Source organism: Myotis daubentonii, chromosome 8 (genome assembly GCF_963259705.1).
Source record: "Myotis daubentonii chromosome 8, mMyoDau2.1, whole genome shotgun sequence".
Lineage (NCBI taxonomy): Eukaryota > Metazoa > Chordata > Mammalia > Chiroptera > Vespertilionidae > Myotis > Myotis daubentonii.
In genome coordinates this window covers 27,019,697-27,042,277 of record NC_081847.1, presented here as the reverse complement: position 1 = coordinate 27,042,277, position 22,581 = coordinate 27,019,697, and the positions used below count along the sequence as shown (strand labels likewise).

The 22,581-nt window shown below is 37.5% G+C and overlaps 1 protein-coding gene across 4 annotated transcripts in view; it reads left to right on the top strand.

Moving 5' to 3' along the window:
* The window catches only part of PLCB1 (phospholipase C beta 1), a 625,546-nt gene that overhangs the window by 401,247 nt on the left and 201,718 nt on the right, over positions 1 to 22,581 (top strand). For all 4 annotated transcript variants that reach the window (XM_059705575.1, XM_059705573.1, XM_059705577.1 and 1 more), the window contains exon 4: positions 16,438 to 16,575. In XM_059705575.1, the coding sequence (XP_059561558.1) occupies positions 16,438 to 16,575 (138 nt within the window). The remainder of the gene's footprint in view (positions 1 to 16,437; positions 16,576 to 22,581) is intronic.

Here is a 22,581-nt window from a genome sequence, read left to right as displayed (position 1 = left end):
TCTGCTTTCTGCGGGGCCTGCCTGCTCCACACCATGGCAATGGGCAAGCAGGCCCTGCTGGGTGCTGCCTTCGGGCCATGCTTGCCTGCTCTGGGTCCCCGCAGCAACCTGCCAGCAGGCCCTACTAGGCGCTGCTGCAGGCCATGCTTGCCTGCTCGCAGATCGCTGTGGTAACCCCCATGCCCAGCGACCCACCAGCAGGCCCTGCTGGGCGCTTGCCTGCTCCAGGTTGTTACAGCAATGCCTGCTGGGCTCACGTTGCTGGGGTGACGCTGCCAGCGTCCTGCCCTGGCTGCTATGGGCGCTGCCATCTTTGTCACGGAGTGATAGATAATTTGCATAGTACTATTTTATTAGATAGGAGGAGATATATATATATATATCTCCTCCTATCTAATAAAATATATGTCAAAACTTATCAAAATTGTAACCTTCAATCACCTGTTATTTATTGTAAGTCAAATATACAGCAATCAAAATTAAGGTTAAAAAACAAATATCAGTTATTAAAAAAAAATCAGTGTTAAGCATTACCCGTACTGTGCCCAGCCTCCTGACTCTTTGAAGCTGAGATTCTTGTCATCATAATAGTTCATGCCCAGAAGTTGATGGTTCTTTTGTGGAGTTTGGCCTGTTCTCTTGTAGCTAAGTCTTTCCAAGCCATCCAAGGGGATAGGAAGGGCAGGGCCACAGTGTTGAGCTTCTGTATTTCTTTCTTCAAGACAGAACTTAAAGACCCTTGGGTCTTCCATGCTCATTGACTTTAAATCCACATGAACCAAGTCCCCTTCTTTTGTGTACAACCCTCTAAGTCTATGGCTAAGCCCAGTGTTTAAGGTTTTCAAAGGGGCTTCAATCCAAAACTGAGTTAACATTTGCACTTTCCCTGAAGTGAGGCTAGGAGATGTAGTTCAAACAAATTTTGGGGTAATCCCCACTGATGGGCTTTAGCATCACCAGCTGCCTCCAAATGAGCCATTTGCTTTCTCTACAAGAGCAGGGGACTTAAACACAGAGTCAAAGCTTGTCATTCAGCTGTTTCTGAGTTTATAGATCAGTAGTTACCAAAGTGTGGTCCTCAGACCGGAACATCAGCATGCCTTAGGAACTTGTCTGAAATGCACATTCCCAGCTTCCTCCCTGCTGAATCAACACCTCTGGGGTGGGGACCAGCAGTGTGTGACTTAACAAGCCTACACGTGATGCTGATACACACTAAAGTTTGAGAATCACTTTTGCGATTCATTGTTCAAGCTAATACTAACATTTCCAATATTTAGAATTAGCAGGTTTATTGTTATGATCATTTATGTTAGACAGATAAGAGTGAACAATTTTCACTGCTTAGAGCACCAGGCTTTATTTTAGTATGTTGAGATGTTTTGGAACTAGATAGAGGTGGTTGCTGCTCAACATTGTGAATGCACAATAAATGCCACTGAATTCTTCACTTTGAAAAATGATCAATTTTGTGTTACATGAATTTTTAAAAAAAAATTAAAGGAACATATAATTAAATGAAAGACCTTTGAAACTCAAGTGCTTTAGACTTGCTAGTCTAGACTATAAACCTACAGATTGAAAGATTCCCCAACTCTTAATAATTTGATTTTCAGGACACACTGATTTTCATTTTGTTCTAGGTATATATGATGATGTGATATATTTTAATTACACAATTACTGAAGTTTCATGAGTATACATGGATAATACACTATGTATTAAATTGTGATTCCCGCGATGGTCATGGAAAGTTTCTTATTAGAATACCTTGATGAGTCAAACAATAGTTTTAACTGCAAACAGATCAAGGGACATCATTATGTGTTGCCTATCATAGTTAGAGTAAGGATTATAAACAAGGCAGAAAGAATAAAAACCAGCCTTTTAAAATTAAATATTAGGAAATGTCTTATAGTACCCCAACCATCAGTGGCATGACTTGAGAGGGCCCATTCATATATATTCCATGTGTAGGGTTTTATTCCTTATGGAATATAATATAGAATTTTATCTTTTATAATATGACCTGAAGATGCCCTCCACAGTTGTACAACACAACAGTCTTTGGGTATTGTGCTTTGTGGGTAGAGGGTTTATTAGCTCCTGAACATATTTATTAGCAATTTCACTGGGAAGTTATTTTTTAGTAAATATACCAAAAAGAAAAAATAGATCCTATGAAGATTTATTAAATGTAGAAAACAGTTTTTTTTAAAAAATAAATTTTTATTGATTTGAGAGAGAAGGAGAGGAATAGAGAGAAATATTGATCATGCACACCCCAACCAGGAATCTAACCCACAACCTGAGTATGTGCCCTGCCTGGGAATCGAACCCTGGCTCAACCAACCGAGCTACACCGGCCAGGGCAAAAACAGTAATTGGTTAGGGCTTTACATAACATTTTATTTTATTATATAATCCCCCTTTTCTTACTATAGACATAATGTATCACAGTATAGAATATTGGAAAAATTTTAAAAAATATTAGAAGAAAATGATTTTCTTGCATTCTTACAACTAAATATTGACATCTGTTGTATGCTGTGAGTGTATGGCTGTATGTGAAAACCTATCACACATTTGTGCATAGATTAGTGCAACAATTTATACTATTTCATTATTATTACCCTCTCCAACTCAATGTACTATTATTTTTTAAGGATATTTACATTTATATTCATAGGTGAGATGGTCTGTGCTTATGTTAACTTTGTCAGACTTTGAATGAGGGACTTGATAATTTTATAAAATTAAAAAGTTCTGCATCTTATTATTTCTGTTATTAAATGTAAAATTTATCTTCACCATGATAAATCGACAGAATTCCTCCCAAATACTTATGAACCCTGAACCTATTTTAAGACAAGACTTTGAAAATAATTTCCTTAATTTTTGATCTGTTAAAAATTTTGTCTCCTTTTGGATCAGTTTTGATAAAAATGAAAATTTTTTAGAATGAATTGGGAATATACCAGAAAGTAGACACCATTTAGGATGCAGTTCTATCAGTCTAGGCAGGAAATGATGGTCCCCAATCCTGAATCCATCCCTTTCCCAATAATCTCATGCTCTATAAATGGCAATACCACCTTCCTTGTTGGCAAAATGAACACCTGAGTGCCTTGCTTAATTGCCCCCTTTCCCTCTGCACCATCTACCACCATCCCCAACAAGGCCTATTGCCTCTACATCCAAATTACAGCTAGGATGTACACCTCTCTCTATCTCCATTGATTGCACATTTGTCCAACCACCATAATAGATTTTTGAAATAATCTCCCAATTGGCCTCCCGGCCTTGAAATTTGCACATGACACACAAAGTGAACTTCCAAAAATATAAATCAAATCACATAAGTCTCCTACATTAAACCTAATGGCTTTTCTCTGTGTTCAAATAGAAATCCAAACTTCACCCAATAAGAGCCCAGTGACTTGGCCCTTCATTGGCCTCCCCATCACATTATCACAGATCACTGTCCCTATCATTTCCTATACACCAGCTTCCCTGTTCTCTATGTTCTTTGAACAGCCAATGAATTTCCACCTCAGGGCCTAGGACCTTCTTCTTCAAACTTTTGTATGACTCCTCCTTCTGTTTAACTGGTTTATGTTATATGGGTCCCTCTCTCACGACACCTACACCCAAGCCATTCACTATTTCACCTTCTTTCATTTTATTTTCTTCACTAACAACTTCCTGAAATTTTCTTCTTCAATATTATGTATTGCTCATCTACAATGTAAGCATTATATGTGTTATTCACATGTGCCTACCGCATGTTAGTCTTTATTAGATATGCATTGAAGAAATGAATGAGTGAATGAATGAATGGATGGGTGGATGCAGTCAGGGTGATAAAAAGAAAGGATGGATGTGAGAGATTAAGGAATGAGAATTTTTAAGAGTGAGATATAAAGTGTCTAGAATATATGCACATCAAGCTGTATACTTAAAATGCATGCATTCTATGCTCTTTAACACATGTATGTATCCCTTAATAAAATAAGTCCATGAATATGTGTTCAAAATAACTAGAGAGAGCACAAAGCTTAAAAAATAATACGCCTAACTCAGAAGCTTCCATTTTCACATAGGCTAGGACCAAATATCATATGCAAATTAAAAATTGCCTTGGAAATGAGCTTTGGGATTCTCTGAAGATTTGGGGCTCTAGCACATGGTTGATAAATAAAATTGCTCTCTTTACTTAAGGTATTAAGTGGACCTTAAAATGAACTGGTAATCATCTTTTGCTTGAAAGAAAAGGGTATGCCCACAAGGGAAATTTATTTCAGCTCAAAAAACACTTTATCATGCTCACCTAAATTATATAGCTTTTCATTACCATGGACATTTGTTAAATATCCAAATAAGAAAATATTTCCTGATGTTTAGAAAATGATACTGAGATTTACAGGGTGGTTTCTTGCATAATAAACTTTCATTAAAAGTTTCATAAATGCATTTTATAAAAACACAAATTTGAGTTAATTGGCACAGTGACATGCACAATGTAGAAACTCTAACATTTTCTTAATAAAGAAATGAATGAATGAGGATAAAAAATAACAATATTAGAGGTAATTATTTAGGGTTCCAGAAAAAAGCTTTATTTTTATTTTTTTTAATACATATTTTATTGATTTTTTACAGAGAGGAAGGGAGAGGAATAGAGAGTTAGAAACACCGATGAGAGAGGAACATTGATCAGCTGCCTCCTGCACACTCCCCACTGGGAATGTGCCCGCAACCAAGGTACATGCCCTTGACCGGAATCGAACCCAGGACCCCTGAGTCCACAGGCCGACGCTCTATCCAGTGAGCCAACCAGTCAGGGCAAAGCTTTATTTTATTTATAGATTCTAAAATTTGAAAGGATTCCATGTTTACTCTATCATAATTCAAAGATTGCAATAATTATCAATTAACTAGGGGCCCAATGCATGAATTTGTGCACCTTGAAAGGAACTGTGGTAGGCACAGGGGCGAGAATTGGCCCATCCTCCATGCTCCCGCCTGGCCCCTCCCGCTGCGGCCCCCGGTCCCCATGGTCCCCTGTCTGCCAGCAGCCCTGCTCACGCCGCTACCGCCACTCCCACGCACTGATGGCACAGAGTGATTGAGGCCAGCACCAGCAGCAGGTGAGAGCAGGGCCAGCGCCGGCAGCAGATGAAAGCATAGGCAGGACCACAGCACACCGGAGCAAAGAATTTTCAGTAACCACCAGAGGTTCACCCTGATGACAGTGTCTGGCACCTCACCTTGGTCTGGTGCCCCCGCTCACCTGCTCCACCATCCCGCTGCTGCTGACGCCTGCCATGCTCTATACACACCCCCTGGTGGTCAGCGCACATCATAGCAAACGGTTGTTCGGTTGTTTCGGTTGTTTCGCCACCGTTCCGTCTATTTGCATATTAGCCTCTTATTATATAGGTTTGTACAATGATGATGGGCTGTATAATTCAGTACTATTAGCTCCTAAAATGTCTTGAGACATAAATATAGACACCCTAACATTTCAAATGTACCCTAAAAAAACTGGCCCCAGAATTCCTGGGATTCTTGAGTTTGGGGGAAGTTAAATATCTTTTTTTGTTCCCTGCCAAAGTAAGGAAAATGTTATTGATTGGAAAGTATTACTTTCCTCCAACTTGTTTCCCACTCATTTTCACTCATTCACACAGCATGCGGATCAGTAGAGCCAACTCAGTGTTGGTTACTGGGGATTAGGTTACTGATTTTATACTTATGCTATAACTATACATTTCCCAAAGAAGCTAGACCTGGTTCAAGCATTTATATTTGAGACTTAGAGCATAAAAATTAGATTAAAGTTTGGAAACTCCCCAGCATTTGGAAGAAGTGAGTATGGTGAGGTTCAGCCAAAGAAAGTTAAGAATAAAGTCATTGGGGGGGGAAGGGGGCATCTGTAATACTTTTAAAAATAAAAATAAAATTTAAAAAAAATTAAAAGTCATTGCTCCAGGGTAATGCATCCTTGAAAAGTTGTGCATGTTATAAATGCTGACTCCAACGCATCTACCTAGTCAGCCTCTACTACTTTAAGCATCTTGTTTCCTTTCAATTTAACACCTATCATTAGGCCAGGAAAACTTAATCACTCATCAAGAGTAAAAATATTTTTGAAGTTTTCTCCCAAAACACTGAATTCTATGATTCACCCATGTCTTCTGTCTGAGGCATAGAACAACTTATTTCACAGCATGGAGACTCCACCCTAGTACTTTAGGGGGTACATGGATAAACAACCATATTCATACACAATAAATTAACCCTTCCAAACTATACAGTTCAATGATTTTAAGTACATTCAGAGTTTTACAACCATGACCACAGTGGTTGTAAAATATTTCCATCACTCTTAAAAAGAAATCCTGTACTCATTAACAGTCACTTCCCTTTCCACACCCTCCTCCCTGCCCCCTGCCAGACTCTGGTAACCAGTAATCTACTTTCTGTCACTGTAGATTTGACTATCTTAGATATTTCATGTAAAGGGACTCATACAACAAATGGTCCTTAGTGAATATCTTTTTTTAACTTAGTGTAACATTTTCAAGACTCATTCATTTGTAGCATGTAACAGTACTTTATTGTTTTTAACTGCTGTATAATATTCTGCTGTAGAGCTTTCATAAATTTGGCTGATTTGAATGGTGCTGCCAGGAACTTCCAGATGAACTCTCCTAGTGTTTCTGCTAGTATTTTGAGAACATTTACTTTGCACTATTCATGCATTTTCAAACTCTTAAGAGGTATAGTCACCTCATATTTACTCTGCTGAAAGGTCAACCAGCTTTATAGATCCCCCCTTTTAATTTTCTAAAGACAATTAGATGGTCTTCTTCTGTGCTCCATGCACAGGTTTTGTTTGGACATGTTTTCATTTCTCTTGGGTATGTACCTAGGAGAGGGATGGCTGGGTCTTTGGTAACTCTATGTTTCACATCTTAAGAAAGTGTGAATCTGTTTTCCAAAGTGGCTGTACCATTTTACACCCCACAAGCAGCTATCTTTTAAGTTGTTTATCAGGTGGGATTTACAAATATTTTCTCTTATTCTGTCAGTTGTCTTTTTACTTTCTTGATAGTATCTTTTGAAGCACAAAGTTTTTAGTGTTGATGAAGTCCAATTTACCTACTTTTGTCGTTGCTTTGCTCTTGCTGGGTAATAAACCATTGCCTAACTCAGGGTCACAAAGGTTTAAACTTGTTTTTTACTAAGATCTTTGTAGCTTTAGCTTTTACATTCAGGGCTCCGATTTATTTTGAGTTGATATTTTCATATAGTGCAAGGTTTGGATTCAAATTCATTATGCTAAGGATAAGTTTCATTTGAAGTAAATTTACTTTAAGAAATTGCCAATTTAAAGAAAAAAACTGAATGCTAAACTATAAGCATCTGTGAAATATGGCATTTTTCCCTCAGGCTTTCTAGAAACATCAATCTATGGTCCATATTACTGAGGAAATTTACACTTAAATTTTTGTGATTGTTTATTTTGATTTTAATTTATAGACGTTAAGGATGGAATACAGGAGTGGTATAAAGGTTGACACCCATATACTAGGACCTATATGAGCCAAGCACTATGTGAATGTAAAAATTTATTTTAAAATAATTGCCCTGGTGTTTTCACGGTTAAGAAAACATGTATGCAAATATGCCCTTTGGACACCATTTTCCTGAATTCTTAGTTATGAAATACAGGGAAGTACTTTAGTTTTGATAAGGTTAAGCTTAGTGTAAAAATTCTTTATATAAGGTTAAAATTAAAAATACATCAGTATATTTTTTCATTTTTTAATTTAAAATATTTAATGCTGACACTATTCTAGATGGCTCCCGTTTTCCCCCTTTGCCCACCTCCACCCACCTCTGCATCCCCCTTCCTTGGCCTTCACCACACTATTGTACTTGTCCATGGGGAATGCATATATGTTCTTTAGCTAATCCTTTCATTTTCTTTACCCACTATCTTTTAACAGAGGGATCACCAAGAAAGTTTTGACCTGGAGTCAGTTCATTCACATCAAGTTACCTAGCTGTCAGCCTGCCCCGACTATCTTAGAAGCCTCTATTAAGACTTTATTTTAGTAATAAGAAAATTCTGAGTTCCTTAATCCCTGAAAATATGACTTTAATATGTTTTTCACTTCTAGAACCTGTAGAAACAACTTCTTCATGAGGGTTAGAATTACCAGGAGGGCCAATAACAGGGACTAAAATATTTTTATTGGCCAAATACAGTTTATGGAGTTTTATTGGCTGAGTGTGTAGGAAATACTTAATGACTCTTTGATCAACACTCCTAGTGTTTCTGCTAGTATTTTGAGAACAATTACTGGGCACTATTCATGGGTTTTCAAACTCTTAAGAGGCATACTCACCTCACATTTACTCTGTTGAACAATCAATCAGCTTTGTAGCTCCCCCCTTTTAATTTCCTTAAACACAATTAGGTGGGCTTCTTCTGTGCTTCAAAAGCACTTTTCCCATTGCACTCAAAGGAACTAAGTACTTTTCTTCTCTCTCAGAAAATTAGAATCTCAATAACATAGTCTCTCCCTCATTTATAAACATAATCCTAACACAGATACTGGTAATGGAAATAAAAGAATACAACGTGTTGAATGGAGAAAAACGAAAAGAACACCTGCAAGTATTTCTCTAAAAGAAAAAAAGGAGACATTTAAAGGCTCTTCAGACTGTACCAAATACTGTCTAACACTGTTCTAAACTTGTAATTTCCTCTGTGCATTCATTTTAGAGCCATGTGTCGCACACAGCCTAGACAGCAATCATGTAAAATGACACCAATGACCCCCATTGATGAGGGTATTTTTAATTGAGATGGTAGGACATGACTATTGCAGAGCCATTTCAAGGTCTTCTAGGAATGATAAGTTCAATAATGAACCTGTGGATACTGACTTCGCAGACATTAGCTGTGTCCATTAAGCACACCTTTGATTATTGTAATAACCTTACAAAGGGAAATTCAGAACACAGCTAGTAGCTATGCCAGAGTGTAACCTCAGTCAATATTGTAAGTTTCTCTTATGAACTCTAGTATTTGTATATCCTCATCTATAAGACTGAAAAGCAACTCTTAGCACATGTTCTCAGTTAAACAAAGACTTGATTCTTAGTAATTTTTAAAATGATTACCTTCTTGTATTTTTCTCCACATTACAATAATGCGCATGGTCTTTGTAAACATTTGCAAAGTATAATAAAGGATGAAGAGAAAATAGATTCTTATATTCCTATAATGTCAAGATAAGGAAGGCCATCCACAAATGACAATCAATCAGAAAAAAAATAATTTCAAAGATCGATAGATTTGGATTTAATTATTTTAATTTCAATAGGGAAAAATCTATCATGATGAATATTAAGACAAATGATACATTTGTGGAAAAGTATTACAACATATTTCCAGGCAAAGGGTTAATAATACAGTTTTGCTATAAATCAGTGAGACAAAGAGAAATATCCTGCTAGAATAGGGATAATAGCATGAAGAAACAGTTCACACTATAAAGACACGTGAATGCCAGTAAATAAGAAGAGGTACTTAGCATAAATAGTAATTTTTAAAACACAAATAAAACAATTTTCAGTAGACCGTTAAAGATGGAAAAAAGTATCAAGATGTAATCATTGTTAGCTCATATGGTTTTTGTGGGGCTGTAAACTAGTAAAGACTCTTTATAGAGCATCCAGCAGTATGCATCACAAGTTAGATATGAGCACCCTTAAACCCTGCAGTTCCAAACTTGGGAATGTATCCCAAGTATATCATCAGCCAAGTACCAAGTACCAAGTAAATGAAGAGGGCTGTGAAACAAATTATGGCGAATTCATATACTAGAATACTGCAGAATCAATGAAAAGAATAATCATATCCTTGTGTTTATTAACATTTCATCTATATAAGTGGGCAAGTAACAAAGGAATATGTGTATTTTGATCCTAGTTGTAAAATATTATTTGTGTGTGTGTTTATATAGAGAAATGTTCATAAAGCAAATATTTCAATTAATTATTTAGAGAACTCAAGAAATGGAATAATTTGAATTAGTCGTTGACAGTAGGATGATTTGAGTTATCTTGAAATGAAACTGGGTGGTAGACATTACAATTCATTCTAAAACATTTCTTGCATTAAATGTTGTCTTCTTAGGGTTATGTAAATACTTCTGATTTGCCAGATTCCAAAGGATTTATAAAATCCCCTATGGAAAATTTTGGTAGTGGAGAGAAAAATGACTGAGTAAAGTGGGAAGGAGAGAAAAAGGTAAAGAGAAGGTAAATACTATTTGAGGACAAAGGTAAAAAACAATTGCCTAATTAGAGCAAGCCAGCAATTAAAATCCAAAGAAATGGTTAATAATTTCCTGGGAATACTTAACTATTTTCTATACAATTTTTGTAAAATTAAGAGCGCTTCAGACTCCTTGAGTTCCTTTTCCATACCTGTTTGGAATTATGCTAACAATGTCAATGATAGTGTTATGTCATGATGATATCATTAACCTACCTAATCTTACTGAATAGACACAACTCTCAAGATTAATTTTTTTATTGAAAGTTGAGGTCATAAAGATGACAACTATGTCTTCAGGTATAATGTTGGATTATTTTGATGGATGGATAGTAAAAAATTTTAGAAGATATTTTCTTACTTTCAAAGAGAAGCACACACATGAAAAGGCATATTTAAGACAGCTTACCTAGATGCACTAGTTATTTCTTATAAAATAAACATCAGACCTCCTCCACACTTTGAATTATACAGAGCTTTCTATCCCTGTGTTTCTGAAGGGATAGAACATTATTGATCGTTATGCATTATGGAATAGAGTTAACTTGTTTATCTAGAGTAATGGAAAATAAAGAAATGTAACTAATCTAGCAAGGTAAATAGGAAAATTAAATAATATTTACTCTTGAAATATTTCAAGAGTCTCCAGCAAACACAAAGTCACATCTCTATTCAGATATTTACAGATAAATTATCCATTTACTTCAGACTTCTGCAGTTATTTGTAGCAAATTGACAGGAAAATTTCTCTCTACTTTAAACTCCTACAACACTTTATAATTTTAATAAGAAAAAGATGAACAGCTAAGAATTTTTTCACTGCATTTTTTGGTGTCATATTTAAAATAAGTTTTAATGATGTCAGTCATCACAAAAACATATGAATTCTTTCTTGTACATGTCACATGGCACAGTCTGTGGATTTTTAAATTTATTTTTAAATATTTTTATTGATTTCAGAGGGGAACGGAGAGGAAGAGAGAGATGGAGACATCAATGATGAGAGAGAATCATTGATTGGCTGCCTCTTGCAGGACCCCTACTGGGGATCGAGCCTGCAACCTAGGCATGTGCCCTTGACCAGAATCAAGCCTGGGACTCTTCAGTCCGCAGGCTGATGCTCTATCCACTGAGCAAAACCAGCTAGGGCAGTTTGTGGATTTAATGGTGATCACCACACAAATGCTTTAAGGGGAGCAGACATTGTCATCATCCTCATTGAGTAGACACTAAACTGTGGCTCAGAGAAAACCAGCTGCCTAATTTTCAAAACTAGTTAAATGCAGGAGCAAGAAACATAAAATTTCTAAAAGTGATTTGTCCTTAAATTATGCTTCCATAACAGAGTGAATTAAGGAAAATGTAAAATTAAAATGCATGCATTTAGAATATAGTCAGTCATACACACACACACACACAAACCATATATACATAAATTTAAATACAGGGGTGGGCAAAAGTAGGTTCACAGTTCATATGGAAAATAATACACTAATAAATAATACAGGAATAAACACTGTGTTATTAATATCATAACTGTAAACCTACTTTTTCCACTCTCTATAGAAATATGTCTTGCTTGGCAAGTAGCAAAGAAGGTAAAATATATATATATATATATATATATATATATATATATATATATATATATATATATATATAGAATTGTTCTGGTGCCTATAAGAGATTAAATTATTCTGTCTTTCATTTTCAAGCTATTGATTTTATTTTTCAAGTACTCACAGCTTGTTATATGCTGCCCTGAGGACTTAACATAGTATTAATCATTTATTCCTATAACAACATTTTTAAAGAGGATTGTACTATTATCTTCATCCAACAGATGAAAATACTAGAAGGGTTAAGAAAACTTAATGAGGTCACATTGCGTTTAGCTGGCAGAGCCCAAACTCAAAAGTCAGATGGGCCTGGTCTGTGTGACTCAGTGGTTGAGCGTCTACCTATGAACCGCAGGAGGTCAAGGTTCAATTCCAGGTCAGGGCACATGCCTGGGTTATGGGCTCAATCCCCACTAGGTGGTGTGTAAGAGACAGCTGATCATCATTCTCATCATTGATGTTTCTATACCTCTCTCCCTCTCTCTTCCTCTCTCTGAAGTAAAACAAATATGTCAGATGGAAGGACACAATTGCTACTGTCTATCTCCCAGTGCCAAAACCCTTAGTGTAGATGCATGGATTTTCCAGAAACTGCAAAGGGAGCATTGTTTGTGTTTGTCATTATTAAGGAATTGTTGGGCCTTCTTTTTGGGGGCAGGGGCTATGGGGCTGGGTGAAAAAAAATGAAGGAATTAAGAAGTACAAATTGGTAGTTACAGAATAGTCGCAGGACTGTGAAGTTCAGCATAGGGAATGTAGTCAATAATATTATAATAACTATTTGTGGTGCCATGTGGGTACTAGAATTATCGGAGGGATCATTTTGTAAATTATATAAATGTCTAATCACTATGCTGTACACCTGAAACTAATATAAAACAATATTGAATATCAAGTGTAGTTGAAATTTTTTTAAAAGAAAAAAAAGATATGCTTGGTTTTAACTTAGGTTCTAATGTACCAGAATCCCCTTTGGTGCCATCTGAATGTGTCCAAACGCCATGTAAAGAGGCAGGCACCACAACAAAATAGGAAACAACAACAACACTCATCCATAAAGACTCACCGTCCAGGGAGAACTTAGTCAATGTAACAAACTGGCCTCATTACTCTTCTAAATCTTGGCCACAGCAATATTGAAATTTACCTAGAAGCACTGCCCCCCACCCCTGAAAGTTAAAGGGGCATAGAATACCTTGCACTCTCTCTGTGGGATTTTAAACAGGAAGGGACCTATGACTTCTAATTGCCTTCCATGTGCCCACCACTACCCCTGCGGCCTGTGGACTCTCATGCGTGGAAGGGTAATGGCTGAGCTTGTGATGTTGCTGGTGTTTAGGTGGTTATATGTCAAAGAAGGCGGGGGTGGAGGGGTGGGGATGGAGGGCTTTGTAGTGTTTGATACATGAGTGACAAGCTATCTATATTTAAGAATTTTTAAGTTTGACAAATACTAGATGATGAGGAGGAAGTTAATTAGTTTTCCAAGGACTTGTTTTTTAACTGTTATATACTTCATGCACTTTTACTTTCAGTAAGAATGATTGTACAAATGATGGTTAAATTTGATGGTTTAGTTTCCATTCTTTTCTGGGAAGGCAAGTGAGTGGTGCCATTAGGCCATATTTCCTTCCTATCATAATTTCCATTTGGGTTATTTTATATTTTAATGAAGTGTCTAAAATATGAGATGACTTAGTAGATAGATGCTGATTTATTTCAGTTTATGCCGCCAGCTGAACCACTCTCACTATTTTTATAGAAACTCAGTCAAATTGGATATGCTGTGTAACACAATTGGGATATGGAGAGGGCTTAGACTTTCCAATCAGATGTATTTGGAGTCAGTTGTCCCTTTTTCCCCCTTTTGATAAAACTGGGCTAATTATCTCCTGAAACCTCAGAGTTCTCATTTGCAAATTGGATAGAAAAACATAGCTACTTCTCAGTGTCACTATGCAAATTAAATGGAGAAAAATAAGGGACAGCTAGGATGGTGCTTGACGCGTGTTTACTGATTAGAACTTATTATAGTTATAGTTACTATTTTTATAAAGAACCGAACCATTCAGAACCTAAATTTCTCCAAATGTGGGTCCTATAAAATACACGGAGGTTAATCAACATCAGGGAAATGTCACGCCCTCAGCTCTGTAGCAGACATTTTCAGAGCACTCCGTCCCCTGCCTGTCCCCTAGAGGTTGCCTGTGCGGAGTTCCTATGTCCTGAGAATATGACCTGGTCTTGGATATGCAAGGGCATTGGCGTCCCAGGAGACTCTTCACCAATGACAGATCGGGGTAAACAGATCAATATTCTAGCTTCCAGGCTCCGTGGGGACATTCTGAGGTGTGTTTTTTATACTGTCCTGGAGTGGCCCTGATTGGATTGAGCCTAAGTTACCCAAAGTGGCAAACCGCTCACCAACACGTTACTCATCGGCTTTCTTTCCTCCTTGTCTCACTTTCCCACTCCCTCCTTGTGCATCCTGTGATCGCCTCTGAAATAACCTTCTAGTCCCCAGATCTCAGCCTCTGGAGCCTCAAGACAAGCATTCTATATGCCAACTACATGTACTGCAGCCCAGAAATCTTGCTTAAATAATGCAACTTCTTGAAATGGACAGCATTTGTCCAGCTTGAAAATGTCTTTTCCTGGGACATCTCTGCATCCTGGGACTAACTTAGTTGTTCCCAGAAGTCAGAGCATTAAATTCCAATTCCATTTTTCTGTGTTTTTGTTGTTGTTGTTGTTGTTGTTGTTGTTTTCTGAGTATCACCCTGCCTGAATTCCTCCAGCACCCTTTCCTGTCTATTCCCTTCTTTTCCAGCTTTTGGAACTACATTAAACTACACCTTGACCTCATTCCTAGAGGGAGGAAAACCTCGAGTACTTAAATTTTTAATTCACAACTAGAAAGCTATTTAGAGACGCTCCTTATATTTTATTTATCCTTTTTCTGTGGCCAAGCCCAGGCATAACAAAATTATTAGTTTGCCTTTACATTTGTTATACTCATAAATGTTTCCCCCTTTTAGCTCAATCAATTCATGCATGCTACTGTTAGATTGAATAGTTAATTTTTCTTCTCTACCAGTTTCTTTACTTGTACACTGAGGCTCCCTGTGGAATGGAGACTGAATATACAAATTCATTACTACTTCATCTGAAACAAATATGAAAGATCGTGTTCTGATAATACCATTGTGAGATCTGAAGGAAAATACTTTACCAGCTCTTATTTTCCTAGTATTTTCCCATAGTTGCATGTGTTTGCCATAGTCAGACTGTCCTTCATTCACTCCCTCCATCAAAAGAAATAGCTGAAGAACATTCAAGCCTCCCACCACGTCTGTCATTTACAGAAAAAAAATAAAATGAAAGCCTAAACAGCATCCTCCAAGTCTTCTCCTTTGTAGGAGAATGTTCATGGCACCATATTTTGGTGTCATAGTTGGTGCAAATGAAGAGTTTTATCTTTTAAAATCTTGCTAGCTGTGTGAGATGCCTAAGCTACTGCTATATACTGGAGGAGAAAATGGTATTCCTCGTCACAGTCCTAAAAAAAGAGAAACTTTTAAAGTGTTGATTCCAAGGGAATTTGCTAATCTGATTTTGTTTTCTTTTTCTTTTTTTTTTCTTTTTTTAACTTCGCTTTTTCTTTGTACGGGTGCTGTATGTAAAAACCTCAGAAGGCAGATCAGAATAACCAGCCTAAGTAATCCAGTCCTGTTGGCCTAGCATTTGACTAAATAAATGAGAATTCAAGTTAATTCTTTCCTCAGAAGCTGGCTGCCAATTTGCCAAGTGATTGATTTGATGCTAATTTTCTTCCTGGACCTCTCATTTCCTTCAAGGCCTGTCCTATGAAAGGAAAATAAATTCAGCAAAGCTCACTGAATCAGGTCTTATTTTGAATTCAGAAGGTTTGGAAAATTCCTTCTCCCAACAGGACTATATCTTTTGGAATCCTCATTTAGGATGTTCCAAAGAATGCAACTTGCTCTGAAAAGACTATAGAATAGTGGTTCTCAACCTTGGCTGCAAATTAGAATCACCTGGGAATCTTTTTTAAATCCTGATTTCTGGGCCTCATCCTCCAGAGGTTGAGAACCACTGCCATAGAAGTTTCCTACGTCCAAATGCCAGTTCTCTCTGTTTCTGTGAGTTAGCCTTTTTAAGCATCCACATATAAGCGCTATCATATAGCATCTGTTTTCCATTTAGCATAATGCACTGAGGGCAATAGGCCTTGGGCCAGAAATTCTTTCTCCACAACCTTTGGACATGTTAGTTCACCTCTCTGGGCTCTACTGGGCTTCTACTCATACCATTTTTGTAATAAGAACAAAAGTCAACTTTGCTTTGAAGGCATTCTAGCTCAAATGTTTTGGAAACTATGCTACCATGTTGGAACCTCCAGTTATAAACTCACTTTTTTCAACATTTATTATCCAGGACCCCAAATTACGGGAACTTTTGGATGTGGGGAACATCGGACGTCTGGAACATCGCATGATAACAGTTGTGTATGGGCCTGACTTAGTGAACATCTCCTATTTGAACCTCGTGGCTTTCCAAGAAGAAGTGGCCAAGGTATGATGCATAGAAACTTTGAAGCTGTCACCTTGATCCGAATTCTTATGATACTGTACCGGTGCCTATGAAAGACTTTGAGTTTCTGTCATATTTAAGGTGTTAAAATTCCATCTAAAAATAATTCAGCTGCCCAGTAGAAGTATAATCAAACACTTTAAAGTAGTGGCATCTACTTAGGATCATGGATATTTTTCATAAGGCATTTGATACAATACATTTGCAAAAGAAAATATAGGTAAAACCACACTCCATTAATTAAGCTACAGAGTATGTTTTGCCTTCCCTGGCTGTGCTATTCTATAGGGTATTTTCCCCCACTAAAATTGCTCAGCCAGAAGGTTAAAATATTCAAACATCATTTTATTCTGAAAACATATTCCTCATCCTTTTAATTCTCAGTATTGTCTCATAACATCACACCTTTAATCCCCAGGGCCAGTGAACATGATGCCTTCCGTAGTGCCAGCTACGGGTAAACAAGGAGACAGCTTCTCTCATTATGTAGAACTCCCAAGAGAAACCTGATCTTTTCTGAAAGTCAAATTTCTCCAGAAGAAATTGTTTAGAAAGAGAGTCTGGCTCATTAATTCATTCAACACACATTTATTATATACCTTCCCTGTGCCAGCCACAATTCCAGAGTTAGGGATACACCGTTTTAAAATGCCGAAAGCTAGAATTCTGGAGGAAACGCTCGGACAAGCACACAGAAGTAAATGTATCATGGGTGAGATGGAGATCTCTGTGAGAGAATGACACAGGAATGGAAGGAGAGAAAGGGCGGGGAGAAGGAAATTACTTCTTCATGGGATGCTCTGAGATGGTAAAAAGCTGAAAGAAATTGCTCAATTACAACAGTTTCATAGATTTATGAGAAATCTTGGGTCAATCAAATTTTTTTAATCAGAACCAGGACTTAAAAATATTATTCCTAAATATTATTTCAGGTTTGAATGCTTTCTTTCTTACGTAAATCACTTGAAATTGAAGTTTTATTTATTCTTTAAGGCAAGTGACTCCTTTAAAAAATGGACTTGGGGAGAAAAAAAATGGTGTCTTTTAATTTTTCTCTTTGTAGCGGGACTAAAAACGTGTTATATCTTGCAATTAAACAACATTCCTACCTCTGGTTACACAGCATGATTTTCCAGCCCCTCTGAACCCTAAGGATCAGCTTCCCCTGCTCTCTTGGCTCACCTCTTTAATAGACCTGGGAAAAGGTGGTTTTTCACATCTGCCCTCTGAGTCAGAGAGAAGAGAGTGATCAACTGGGTTAAATACTGCCATAGACTGTAAGATGAAGACCAGGAACGAAGCCCTGGATTTAATGCTGTAGAGATCACTGGTGACTTTGACTAGAGCAACTTCACTGGAGTGCTGGGGTCAAACGCCTATTGGAGTAGGCTCTGGGGATTGTTGGCAGAAACAAAATAAGAAGCCAAAAGTGATTGCTCTTTTGAGAATTTTTTATGAAAGGGAAATAAGAGCAATGGAAAGACTGCTGGAAGGGGGAAGTGAGTGAGGTTAAGAAAGAAGCAACAATGATAGACACGTATGCTGGTTGGAGTGATCTTACAGAAGGAAAACTGTGCTGATGTAAGAGAGCATGAGAATTGCTGGAACATGCCCTTGAATAGGTGAGGGCAGTAAAATCTGGTTCAGGGCTCAGTAAGCTACATCCCAGGAGCCAGGTCTGGCCCTCCACTTCTTTTTATATATAAAGTTTTATTGGAACACCACACTCATTTATTTACATATTGTCCATGGCTACTTTCACTAGACATAGTTGAGAAGTTATTACATAGATCATATGACACACAAAGCCTAAAATGCTAACTATATGGTCCTTAATGAAACTATGACCCTGTCATAATTCACAGGAGCAAGGGCATTTCATCTAGAAGAGGAGAAAGAGTAGAGTACATCAGTAGAGATGCCCATGAGTGGTATATGCGGTGGAGGGAGTTGTACAAGTTTCTGATTACCTCTATTTTCTCAGTGACAAAGGAGAGGCAGAGTCAGTAAGTAGCTGAGAGTAAGGACTGAATTCTCAAGCTTTTTTCAGCACCAGTTGGTGAATTTCTTTAAAAATCTATCTGGTAAGATTAACATGGACTACAAAAGACAGAGCCTTTACATCGACCCCAAAAATAATGCCATTTTGAGCAAGTTAACAGATTTAACAGATCAATTCAATGTATCCATTTGTCAAGGAGTCTGAAGATAAATTAATTATTTTCTTCCTGCCAATTCTAACCTCTGTTTCTAGTTGTTCCGTTTTTCTTTGAGGTTGGGGACTACATAGAAAGAGACTTCTACTTGTGTACATTGCTCCCTGCAGTCATGGTGTGGGTTGGAAAACAGATTGCTCTGAGCCAGGGCAGGGCTTCACAGGATTGTCATATGCCAGAGTTTACCTTCAGGTCTGAGGGAGCCTGAGTAACAGATGGGAAACTTCTTCATCTGGAGTATCTCAGCAAGGAATGAACTTTGTCTCATAGTGAGCGAAACAGAATACCAGTCTCAAAGGCAGCAAAAGTGAAGTCTTCCTTGTTTAGTTTTGGAAAACTAAAATGATTTTCAGCATGTCTTCCCCTGGATTCGGGTCCATGGCTGGGTCCCTGGAAGCTCATCCCCTCAACCAGCCCCTCAGGCCCTGTCCTCAATCCTTGTTCAATGCATTATATTACTGAGCTGGCCTATCACTTTTAGAGACAGGACTCGCTGTTCTGGCTCTGCTATTCAGTCCTAAATACTTCAACACTCTAACAAGCTCCCTGGGTGGAAACATTGCGGAACCACTTGCCCGGTTTGGCAAATTTCAACCCAGATGCTGCTCAGGTGTGTTAAAATGCAGCAGATTGAAACAGCGAGGATCCAGTAGGCTAAGATTGAGATGCCTAATGGCAGAGGCCTGCAGGGGAAATTTTGTGTTCACTTCTCTGCCAAAGGATTGACAGATGCCATTGCTTTCAGTCCTTAATTCTACACACACTAAATTCTCTTAAGCATTTATAAATTGGAAAAGAAAAATAAACAACTTCATTTGTCTAGGTTTGCCATGCTGCTAGCAGGAACTCAGCTGGATGTTTTAACACTTTTGATTGAAATATAATATACACAGAAAAGTGCACAGATCCATCAAGTTGATATGGGCTTACACAGCACCCATGTCAAAACAGAGCATCACCAACACACCAGGAGTCTTTCCTACTATCACATGCCTATTTTGACCTCCACATTTATGGGTTAGTTTTACCTTTTTTTAAGTGTTCTATAAATGGGAATCCTACAATATGTTTTCTTTTTAGTCTGACATCTATTCCTCAACATTTCATATATATATATATATGACATTCTTTTGTATTTTGCATTTTGGTGTAGTTTGTTTATTCTCTTTGCTAAATAGTATACAGTAGTCCCCCCTTATCCACGGTTTTGTTTTCCAAAGTTTCAGTTACCTGAAGTCAACCACATTTCAAAGTACCAAATGGAAAATTACATAAATAAACACTGATAAATTTTAAGTTACACATCATTTTGAGCTGCATGATGAAATCCCATGCCGTCCAGCTTATGTCCAGTATGGCTGGAAGGGAGCCATGAGTCAGAGAGGTTGGAGGAGGAGTGATGAGTCACCCAAATAGTGATAAATGGCCACTATAAAAAATTGGCTTTACTCCCACTGACATGCGTAACTATTGCATCATTTTGAGCAAGGGATTGATTTGGTGTGATATTGTAGTAGGATTACCCTGGCTGCAACTTTAAAAGCCATAAAAGGAGGTGCAGAAACAGAAATACACAGATAAAAATGCTTGGGATAGAAGTAGTGAAAAATGGTTGATTCTGGAGATATTTTGAATTTAAGCCAAAAAATAAATTGCTATAGGTGAGATATATGCCATGAGAGAAAGAGGCTGCTAAGGATGATCTCAGGGCTATTTGGAATTGCATTTTTTTTTATATGGAGAGCTACTTAGGGAGGGAAAATCAGAAATTTGGTTTGGATATAAAATTAAAAATAGTATTTGACCAACATAGCAGAATGCACACAGGTGTGACTTCTTATCTCTCTTGAGACGCTATGAAAAAGATGGTAAAGAAACATAAATACCCAATGATAAAGACAATGAGATGGGTCACTAGGAGATGATATATTTCAATAAGTTTTCAGAAAAAGAAATGGAGCAAGGGGAATGCCTGATGAAGTGAAGAAAACCACAGTCCAACCCAGGCATAGGGTTATAGCCAAGGAAATCACTGGCCTGCTCGGAAGCAACTGACAGAGGCTCCCGCAGATTGTGGAGTAAGTACTAAAGGTTAAGTCTATGTAAGTTAAAGGGATAAGCACAAAACTGTCAGACACTCTACTCCCTCTCCCTGCTCTGCATGTAGAGCAACTGATAACCAAACTTCGCAGGTCAAAAGGGTGAGGGTTTGCCATTTGCGGAACTGAACAAATTATTTGAAAAGAATTATGGTAGCAAGCATTGGCGTTAAGGACCCAGAGTAAAGCTCTTCTCATTCTAGCAAAATACCGCACTGTAACAGCTGGCACCCACATGCTTACCCTAAACAGAAGTCTGCAAACCAGTAAATTCCACTTACAGACTCAGAGCTCCCTGTCAGCCCTTCACTGTCCCAGTCTAAAGTGTGAACTAAAAACACAATATCCACAGGCTATTGACAAAGACTACAGCACTGAATGATAAGGAGGCCAAGATAAGCAAACAGTGAAATGGTAATAGAAGATAAAGAGATAATTCAAGGAGCAAATCATTTTTTTTAAAAGAAGTATCTTCAGAGAGATTTTCGAATATATTATATCTAGGAGATAAGGACAGGATGCTATGAAAAAAAGTAACAACAATAATTAAGTTTTCTCGGAAATAAAAAATAAGATAATAAAATGAAAATACAAATTCTTCAGAACTGTTGTAAGAGAGTATGAGGTCAGTCTCCCAGAATATGGAACCATACAACAACAACGAAGGCAGGAAACAACCAAAAAGTAATGGGCAAACAGTAGCAATAAGAGAGAAAAGATAAGAGATACATGCATAGTCACTCTATAGAGTGCAGTAGCCAATGAAAAGGATAAACATGAGAGGAAAATATGAAGGACATAATAGAAGAAAACATGTGAAAGCTAAAACGAGGTCTTAAAGTTGAAATAGCAAGTATAGAAGTGCAATTGGTTCAGGCATTGTGAATAGGAAGCTAGAAGAGATTAGATAAATGAGAAAACCATTGTTTCTCCCCCTGCCTTCCCCCCTCCCCCCCCCCCAAAAAAAAGAAAACCAAGGTAGAAGGAGGGATAAATATATAGGAAATGCATTATCTAAATATAAGCCATACTAGAGCATGCAGGATTTTCAATAACTAGGGGAGCAGCCAAAAAAAAAAGATTGATATTATTTTGTATTAGGAGAGTTCCCTTTTGAAAGCCATGTGGTTCATGGTGTTGAAACAGTAGCAAGTACAATCATCATAGCCCTGCAGGAAATTGTATTTGCACTTTTTTAATAATGTGCATTTTTATTTTCTCGGTTTTAAAATTTTAAAGTCAATTTACATGCAAATATTTGAAGTCAACTGTAGATACTGGACAAGATAAAAACGTTTCAACTTTGAAAGTTTAAGAAGTAAAATTAAGGTAACAAGAGTTGGAGGTAAAAGGATTGGTGGGTAAATGTCCTCCTCTCACAAACAGAGAAGCCAAGAGAGACTTTCTTTTATTGGTGGATGAAGAAATGGTCTAAGTGTGTTGCCTGAGGTTGTAGAAGTGACCAGGAAAAGAATAAGAGTGATACAATTCCATCGGGGAAGGACGGAGGGCAATAGGAGATGGGATAAAAGTTTTAAAGCCTCATCAGTCAGAGCTGGTTAGCAGTAGTTAAACGAAGAAAACAGTACGAATATATTCTTGAGAAATATGGAAGTACTCCCAGAAATTTAATAATAGAAATGCTGAACATAGTTGTCAAGAAGCAAACTAGC